This window comes from Neopelma chrysocephalum, unplaced genomic scaffold (assembly GCF_003984885.1).
Source record: "Neopelma chrysocephalum unplaced genomic scaffold, ASM398488v2 Primary Assembly neopelma1_253, whole genome shotgun sequence".
Lineage (NCBI taxonomy): Eukaryota > Metazoa > Chordata > Aves > Passeriformes > Pipridae > Neopelma > Neopelma chrysocephalum.
The window spans coordinates 1,587,099-1,596,875 of NW_020897915.1; the positions used below are offsets into that span (position 1 = coordinate 1,587,099).

Genomic DNA, 9,777 nt, shown 5'->3' on the forward strand with positions numbered 1-9,777 from the left:
CCGAGCCGGGCGGGCGGAGCGGAGCGCCGGGCGCGGGGGCGGGCGGGGCGAGGCTCGGCGGCCCCGCCGGGCAGGGCGCGCTGCGGCATGGATTACCCCGAGCCCGGCTCGCCGCAGGGCGCTTGGGACCTGCCCGGCTCAGCCAGCGGCTACGGCGGCTACGAGCGGCCGAGCCGCGGCGAGCAGGAAGCGGCAGCGGCGGAGCAGGAGGAGGAGGACGAGGCGGCGGCGGCGGCTGCCCGCGCCCGCCCGCCCCGCCGCCCGCAGCCGCCGCTCCGCGCCGCGCTCTCCACCTCCTCCTCCGAGGGCGACCCCGAGCCGGCGGCGCCGCCGCGGGAGCGCAGCCTCAGCGACGAGGCCGCCGGCGGAGACTTCGACTCGGCCGAGTCCGGCGCGTCGCTGCGGTACTCGACGGGCACGGGCGGCGAGGGCAGCGAGGGCGAGGGCGCGGGGCTGGGCAGCAGCGACAGCGGCGGCAGCGGCTTCTCGCTGGCGGCCACCGCGCTGCCCGAGAGGCGGCGGCCGGGCGGCGGCCGGCCCCGCTATGAGGTGGTGCGGGAGCTGGGCGCCGAGGAGGTGCGCTGGTTCTACCGCGAGGACCGCAAGACCTGGAAGCCCTTCATCGGGTACGACTCGCTGCGGATCGAGCTGGCGTTCCGCGCCCTGGCGGGCAGCGGCGGCGGCGACGGGGAGCCGGCGGCCGTGGAGCCGGTGTGCGTGCGGAGCGGGCTCTACGAGGTGGATGTGGCCAGCGCAGAGAGCTACCCCGTCTATTGGAACCGTGAGTCCCCACCGGGGGGGGACGGGGGATCCCGGGGCGGGACACCCGGGGGGGTGGCCGGGCTGCCCCTCGCTCCCTGCGGGGGATTCTGGGCATCCCCCGTGCGCGCAGAGCCGGCACGGGGTGACCCCGCCGTGGGGACACCGGGTGGCTCTTCCTGACCCTCCGTCGAACCCGCGTAGGGGAAAGGGCAGCTGAGCACTCCCTGTCAAACAGAGCGGCCGGGGGCACCTGGCAGCGCTTGCTGCCTGTATGTTCCTATATAAGAGGTACAGGACAAAATATTCCCCAGGGAGAGGGGACTCGGCGTGCCCATCTCTAGCACATACCTGAAAGAGGAGGCGCTGGGAATTCCCCTTCCAAGTCTCAAGGATGTGATGGGGAGGGAAGGGAACGCGGCTCGGGGCATCCCACCCACCCGGCTGCACTGGTCAGGGAAATGACATGGGCATCCCTGAGCATTCACTGGAGAAAGGGGCCACTGGACCACCCTCCCTTCCCTCCCTCCAGAAGAATGAGAGGTACTGAGTACCCCCCCACTCAGGGTGTTCTGGGCACTTCTGCCACGTCCAGCTGCAAAGGGAACTGAGCATCTTTCCCTCTCTCCTGTGCACTCACACCCGAGGGAGATGATCTGGGGCATTCACACCTGGCATGCAGAGAGAAATGGGGATCTAAGAACACACACCTGGCAAGCAGAGACATGGAAAAGGGAGGTCTGGGCATCTTCTCATTTCTTGGCAGGTGTGGAAGGAAGTGGGAGAGAAGGAGGCTGAGAACCTTTTTACTTAAGCTTCCCCTTTCCTAAGCAAAGGGTGAGTGTGAGTGGATATTTTTTTCAACACTCCCCCTTTCCTTCCTTGCACAGCCTGCCTTCAGAAGGAGCAGGGTAGACACATTAGTTGTTTATCCACTGCCTCCCCACCACACTTCTGATCCCTCATGTTTAGTGAGAAATTATGGAAAAAAAAGGGCTGATACGTGGCTTCACCTCTGTGACCCTTGTCCTCTCCACTAGGGAAATGATGATGCTGTGCTTTATATTTCCTTTCCCATCACCTGTCCACTGGCAGGGTTTATGAAATGGGATTTCTCCTCCTTTCTGTTGGAGGGCATGCAACAGGCACCTCACACACACAGTCCTTAATTCTTACCCTTCCAATAGAGGGGAATTTGCTTCACCCCCTCAAATTTAAAATGTGGTGGGGATATACCTCCTCTCCCACCCTTCCCCTTGTACTCTTGTGTCTTTTGCTGGAGGAGGGGGGCCTTGGGGAACAGAGATGAAAGAGGAGCAGACATCTCCAGCTATCTGCCCCTTTCTTTGGTGGGAATGTCTCCCAGGGTCTCACTGGACAAGTGAGCACCTGCTTTCCTGGTGCTGACAAGCTGTGCCACTGCTCACCACCTGTCCCTGAGGGCTGACTTGCTTTACAACTGCATTCCTTCAAGGACAAGGGAGATGTTACGGAGTAGAGTGAGCTGCAGGGTAGCCAAGTGTGTCCTGGCATGGGCTTGGGAGAGGGGCAGGCAGGTTTCTCTCATCTCCTCTGCATATTTTTGAGACTCAGTTGGGAGTCACAGAAGAACAGCAGAAATGTTTCAGAGATGAAAACCAGGGCTTTTAGTTCTTTTCCTTCTTATTTATCAGTGGCTTTACAGGAGGGAGATCTATAAGTGTGTGGTACATTTCACTTGGGTGACAATTTGTCTTTCAAATCCTTGCCCCTGCAGACAGACACTGAGCTTGAGGAGCGAGCAGAGGGCTCAGTCCACACGTGTTTTGAGTTAGGGGAGGCTGGGCACAGCTCCTTGAGCAGAAAGTGGAGGTGGTTTTCTCCCTGTCACCACCCTGAAGCCCCTGCTGTTGGCACTCCATGCATTTGCCATGTGGTTACTGGGAAGAGAAGATGCAGATCATCCAAGGGATGAGGAAACTGCTTCCATCCTTGTAGCTGTGCAGTAGGGAGAGAGGGGAAGGAGCGAGCAGAGCTGTAAGGTGAGGCAGGATTGCTCCTGGTAATGGGAGCAAGAGGCTGCACTCGTCAGCAGCTTAAAGGTTTAATTTCTTGACACTGTGCCTTGTCCATTTTGGAAGCTGATTCAGTCTCATTAAGCTTGAGGAGCAGATGTTTCAGATGACAGCATACACTGAGCAGAGACGGTTTCTGGTGCTTGGAAGGAGAGATTCCCAGAGGTTAGCACCAGAGGCAGGGGAGAAATAAACTCCTGCTCCTGAGGGGACTAATGACGGGGATGATTTCTAGTCCTCAGAAAGCTGATTAAGGGGAGTGCTCAAGTCTTTTCTTATTAGCAGGTCCACTCCTTTGCAAGACTAAGATCATCTTTTGGTATTTCAGGGCTCTTTCAGTGACTTCTGGTTTAACTTATCTTTCACCTGCATGTTTCCTTGCCTCTGCTCCCTGTGTACATGGGTGCTCTTGCCTTTCTCCCTTTCTTCCCTCCCAGCTGCTGCATCCAGATCTGAGAGAACAGCAAGGCCACATGCCAGGGATTCAGTCTCATCTGTGCGTTTGAAGGCCTTGGTGTAGCCGTTATTCCCAAATTATTCCCATCTGATGGTGTGTTGATAATTCCGGATCCAAAGGGGAGCTGCTGCATTGGTCTGCCTTAGTCTGGGAGGGAGCTGGTGGTGACAAACCAGCTCTTACACCAGCCCATGAGTAAGGCAGGAGAATCCTCCTCTCTGGCCACACGAGCATTAAGTATAACGAGCACAACTGACTTAAAATATGCTGAGGTGCAGGTTGAAGAGTACAGAAACTGCTGGCTGGTTTTGCTGATTCATGGTTCAGTTCAGAGCAAAGGTCAAAGGCTTTTATCTTTGTTATTTTGCCCTTTTTCCTGTATGTGCTGTACTCCAGGGGAGGCTGCTATCACACAGCTACAACACTGAGCAGTTGGTTCCTCAGCTGACAGTTCCTCAGCTTTTGGAACATCTCAGTGCCAGGAAAATGTTGATGATAGCTGGGCATGTGCTGACATATTTTTTCACTCCACGTCTTTAAGCTCACCACAGGATTCGTTGGTAACATCAGGAATATCAGCCTGAGTTACAATTTGAGCAGATTAATTACTGAGAATTTAATCCTTACCTTGTGACCTCTGGGATTTATTTAATTAGTGTTGTAGAACCAGCAAAAATGGTGCAAGAGGATGAAAATTACTAGTGTAGGTTTTCAGATAAGTGAGTAACTTGCAGCTGGGTCGCTTCTTGTTTTCTGTGGGCATAACAACGAGTGATATTTTATTACAAGGGTCTTCTGTTTAAATCACCTTAGATTAGCCAGCCCTTTTCTGCCCTCCTGGCTCTAGAGGGCTGCTTAACAACAATCTTTCTGTAGAGTTACTCAGTCTAGTTTTCAAAGTCCTGGGTGAGTCTGTTAAATCCACAGCCCGTGGACTTCTGGGTGACTCCCCTGTTCCTTGGCTTGTGAGTTTGTGCCATGCTGTTGTCCTGTCTGGTATTTGCTTTTTCCTTGCTTTTTTTCCATGGTTACATTCTTGAGCTGTCTGTATTTAGTTCTTGTGGTGTTTTCTTGGAAAGTAGTCACACTCCAGGTAGTTTTGTTCATCCCAGAATGTTTCAAGGCCAGGTTGGATGGAGCTTGGTCTGGTGAAAAGTGTCCCTTCCCATGGCAGGGGGGTGAAACTGGATGATCTTTAAGGTCCTTTTTCTAGCCCAAACCATCCTGTGTTTCTGTGATTCACCAGTGTGAATTCTGACTGTGTCTTGGGAACACTCATCACCTTGGCTGATGTTTGTCACGAAACAGCAGGTTTTAAAGTTGGACTTCTGTAAAATCTGTAGTGATAGGTGGAGAGAAACAACAGCAACTTTATGTATTTCTGAAGCCATTTGAGGAGCCTGTGGAGCTTTGTCTTTTAGGGAAGGATAAATAACTTTACTCCCAGACACAGGTTTGGGAAGGGTGGGGAGTTTTTGTTTGTTTGTTTTTAACATAGATGGTTTTGTACCTAATAGTTGCAAAGTCTATCAAGTAAAATACCTCTTTTTGTATTTAAAAAAACATTTGGTTCACTAGGACCATCCCTGAGTGAAGATGTGCTGATATAACAGATATTTTACTGTCCTTAACCAGGAAATACCTGTGAGTACGGAGTGGACCGCTGGGTCTTAATTTTAAGATCTGTCTGCTCAGGCTGGAATTGGGCAGCTTTAAAAACCATTTCAGCTGCCTTTTAGCTTGGACTGAAAGAAATATCCACGCCCATGTGTTTTCTTTTGTAAACAGTCTGAGAGCTGCTGTGTAAACTAGAAGGAGAGGAAGGCATTAGCACCCGGCAGAATGAGATGTGAGTGCCAGGGCAGTGTTACCTGCCCTCTGAACTCGGAGTTGGGCAAGATTCCTGAGAGGGCTTGGAGCCCAGGAGCTGATGTTGGCGCCACACGGTTACAAAAGGCTCTTTTCCTCAGTGGATTTTGTTTTATCCCTGTGCTTGTTTGATGCAGGGGGTAGATGTTATAGCAGCAAAATAGGAAGCCTTTTGTACCTCAGTCACTCGTGGTTTTTTGGGCTGTGCTGTCAAGACTGAAAAATCAACATTTCAGAGCTTGTCTGTGTTGTGCAGGAGCCCTGGGTGCTTCTGCCTTCCCTGGGCCTGGCAGCATAAATTTGTGTCTTGACATTTTACAGGCTGACAACCCTAAACCAAACTGGAGGCCCCCCTAGGCCTGGCTGCTTTAGTCAGTGTCCCACATTTCTTCTGAGGCTGCGTGTTCAGTGTATGGGTTTGTGTTGTATTCTGAAACAGAATTAAAACAGAAGCATGAGGCAAGATGAAAATTAAGGGCTTTGAATCAAGAGTTTATCAGTATGTTTGTGACTTTCATTTGTTTTAGTCTGGTTTTAGCAGAGTTTTTAGTTGCTTTACAGCACTCTTAGGAAATTGCTTTTGATGTGTTGGACAGTCTTGGAACTTGATTATACAATTTCCTCTATGTAAAGGATGTTTTGATTTAAGGCTGAACTCCTCAGTACTGTTTTATTGGGTTTTTTATCTCCAGCTGTGTTATTCTTTTGCAAATAAAACACTGATACTTTACTTGGTGAAGGTGATGTGTTGCTTTTGCTGCTCAAAATATTTCTGGGTTTTACTTTTTTGCTTCTGTTCTCACTATACCATCCTTTCAAAAGCATCTCACAGCTTAGTTTTATCCAGCTCCTTCCTGACCAAAAGGCCTGGAAGTGTTCAAGTGTCCAGGGGTCTTGGAGCAACCTGGTCTAGTGGAAAATGTCCCTGCCCATGGCTGGGGGTTGGAACAAGATGGTTTTTAAGGTCCCTTCCAACTCAGATCAGACTGGGATTCTGTGATCTAACACACATAGATGAAACAATTTTTAGATGTGCAGTGTTCCGTGTGTTAAATCACACTTGTTTGTGATGTATGTTCTGCTTTTGTTTGGGGTCTCTGGTACCTTCTCTCAGTAGAGGGAACTTGTGACATTTAGGCTGCTTTTACAGGAACAGGGGAAAGATGTCAGCACTTTGCTTGGATATGTCTCTGAGGGCAAGTTTCTTCCATGTCCTCAGCTTTTATGTTTGTGATTTCCAAGCATTGTTTAAGCAAAATGAATCTGTTGTCTTAGTCCTTTAAATGGTACCAGAATCACAGAATCCCTCTCCAGTGGATGGTGTCAGCTCCAGCAGAGTAGCTAAGGATGGATGTGGCTTAGAAAGCGAGTTGTGTTTGCCCTTTGATGTGGTCCAGCACTTTTCCTGGCTGGATGTTGTCAAGGACAACGAAGGCAGAGATGTAGGGAATGCTTGGGTTACAAGCTGTGGGTGAGAGGATGTCAGAAAATGTTCATGGGATGGGGAGGATCTCAGGAGTTCTGTTCTGACTTAATTCAGGCTTGAATACTGATAGGACAGTGGTGATATCAAAGAAAGAGGATGGGATTTAATTTGGAGGTGACAGAGCTGGATTAAAGACAGATGGCAGGTGAATTTTTATGTGTGTGTGATATTCTTTAGGGAAAAACAGCACGGAAAGCAAAGAGAGACACTGTACAGAGCTCCCAGAGGGGCACGACAAGGATCTGTAAGAGCTGACACTGTGCCAGTTGCTAAGCAGAAGGCCTAGATGGAAGAAAAACCTGCAAAAGAGGAAGAAATTAAAGTAAGAAGCATGAGCAATTCTCTCAGTCATGTCTGTAAGGTTGAAAAAAGTAAAGATGAAGTAGCGGTTTGAGTGTTGGCCAGAGGAAAGGTCACTGGTGTGATGTGATTTGTTTGAGTGGGTTGCAAGTAGCTGTAGCCACTCTGGAGAGGAGAAACTCCAGAGACAGTAAGTGCTATAAAAGTGAGCACTGGGATGAAGGGAACACAGGGTGCGAGTGGGATCCCAGGCAGTGATACTGAAGGTGAAAGACACTAATAAAATTGTTGTGCAGAGAAGCTGTGGCTGCCCCATCCCTGGAATTGTTCAAGGTTGGATGGGGCTTGGAGTAACCTGGGCTAGTGGAACGTGTCCCTGCCCATGGCAGGGGGTTGGAACAAGATGGGCTTTAAGGTCCCTTCCAACCCAAACCGTTCTGGGATTCCATGAAAATCACGCTGGTTTTCTTGGGGGGGAAACCCTACAGGGTTTTAAAAAAATTGAAGGGAAAATGTAAATGTGGGGATGAAAGGGTAGGGAAATCTGGAGTTGGGATAAAGTAGACAGAAGAAGGAAGTGAGATTAGGAGGAGAGAACAGGAAAAAAAGAATTCCTGTGAAGGAGAAGGGAGGAGTTGACAACAAAGGTTATTGTGCCCTTGGATGGCTTCATCTTGTTCATTAGTGGCAGGTCTGAGGTGAGCACAGGAACAGTCTTGCTCTTGTTTTTTTAAAAATATATTACTTTATAAGAATCTATTGGTCAAACTGTTTGTCCATGATCGTTGGTGCTGGTGGAGCCAGGGAACAAAGCCCGATTTGGGAGCACCAGGAGAGCACATGGGGTGTGAGGGGGGGATTGTGCAAAAACCCCGTGACTGTCGATGGGGTTGGAGCACATTCTTACCTTTTGGGAGGGACTCACATGGTTGTCACATGGCACAGTTGTTCTTTTGTGGGTTTAGCTTTCACCTAATGCGGTTTCAGAAATTCCAGGTCTCCCTGGGTGAGAAAAGAGCTGATAAAGGACAAGCTCCTACAACTCAGTGGTTCCAGCAGCAAATGCTGGTGGTGGAAGTATTTCCCTTCAGAGCACCACTGTTGAAATTTGGTGAACTGTTTTAACTGATGAGAATTAAAATTGCAATCCTATTTCATGTTTCAGCAGTCAAGTTGTTTTTTTTTTTTTAATGAGTGTTTCCTGCTCATCCTTGACACAACCAGTAGGTGAGCTTTGGGATTTTGACTTGGAGCATCATCAGGATCAGGTCTGTGTAAAGAGCACTTGTGGATATGTTAATTAAACTGGTATCTTAAACAGAAAAATCCTTCCTGAGAAACATGGTGTGTACTTTATAGCACCTCTGCTCTGGAAACAGGCTGAGAGAGCTGGGAGTGTTCACCTGGAGAAGAGAAGGATCCAGGGAGACCTCAGAGTCCCTTCAGGCACTGGAAGGGGCTCCAGGAGAGCTGGAGAGGGACTTGAAACAAGGGATGGAGGGACAGGGCAAGGGGGAATGGCTTCCCACTGCCAGAGGGCAGGGTTAGATGGGATATTGGGAAGGAATTCTTGTGTGTGAGGGTGGTGAGGCCCTGGCACAGGTTGCCCAGAGAAGCTGTGGCTGCCCCTGGATCACTGGAAGTGTCCAAGGCCAGGCTGGATGGGGCTTGGAGCAACCTGGGATAGTGGAAGGTGTCCCTCCCCACGGCAGGGGGTTGGAATTGGATGATCTTAAGGTCCCTTCCAACCCAAACCTTTCTGTGATTCTCTATTTTTGGTTGATTAATAGCAGTTGAGATGACAGAGAACTTTGAGGACATAAATCTCTTTTTGAGCGAGGACGTTCCTCTCTTTTTGTGGGATTACTTCTGTGTTTGACATTTGAACTAATCCTTTTGTTCCTCTTTTGGGTTGCTCAATTTATCATGTAAACCTATTAAAAACAGTTCAGGTAAAAACAGTTACAGGCTGTTGCCTGAATACTTCAGGCAGTCTTGGTAAGTCAGAGGTAATTCCGAGTCTGCAGCAGAGCAAAGTGTGTGTTCCTGCCTTTTGGATCCACCTTTGAAGCAAACACAGAGGCTCTGTAGCTCAGTCTGGAAAGAAAATCCCACCTGTGCCAATTGGATTGCTCTGAATGTGTTTAGTTCTCCGTGAAACTCAAAAGCAACTTCCACCTGTAATTTTGAAATTGCCTCAATGAAGCAATTGAGAATTATTCGATGAACCAGCAAAATAATGGTATTTACTGCTCAGTGAATTAAATCTCTTTGCAGCTCAGGCGCTGGCTCAAAGTCTGGCTCTAAGTTCATGTTGCTCCAAAGTTTTCTGAGGCTGAGATGTCACCCTTGAACTCCTCCTCGGGACTTGTTGCTTTCGAAAGAGCAGGACAGGTCACATGTGTTTGTGGTTAAACAAAGGGAGGTCACGGGGCTGTGATTAAACGAGCTGCTCCATTTATTTAAACCTCAGTCACCTGCTCCATTGTGAAATAACGTGAGGGAAGAGCTAGAAAAATGTAGAATTTGAAGGTATTTTAAAGTTAAAAGGTGTGTTCTGTTACCCAGCAAGTGTGAAATAATGCGAGTTTAGTTTGGGGCTGTTTTATTACAACATCTCTCTGTTCACCCAGCAAACACGGTCATGTCACTGTCAGTAAAATGTAGGGACGTCCCATGTCACAGTCAGTATCTGCAACTGTTCTAATCATGAAGTTTCCTGTCCTCAGCAGATTTTTTTTCTCTTTTTTCCTTTCTCTCCCTCTCTCTTTTTTCCTTTCTCTCCCTCTCTCTTTTTTCCTTTCTCTCCCTCTCTCTTTTTTCCTTTCTCTCCCTCTCTCTTTTTTCCTTTC

General features: G+C 49.3%; 1 protein-coding gene across 1 annotated transcript in view; it reads left to right on the forward strand.

Moving 5' to 3' along the window:
• The first annotated feature begins 87 nt into the window (after window positions 1–87).
• Window positions 88–9,777, forward strand: part of DDHD1 (DDHD domain containing 1) — a 69,190-nt gene continuing 59,500 nt past the window's right edge. Inside the window, exon 1 of the mRNA XM_027703957.1 lies at window positions 88–781. Within this exon, the coding sequence (XP_027559758.1) occupies window positions 88–781 (694 nt within the window). The remainder of the gene's footprint in view (window positions 782–9,777) is intronic.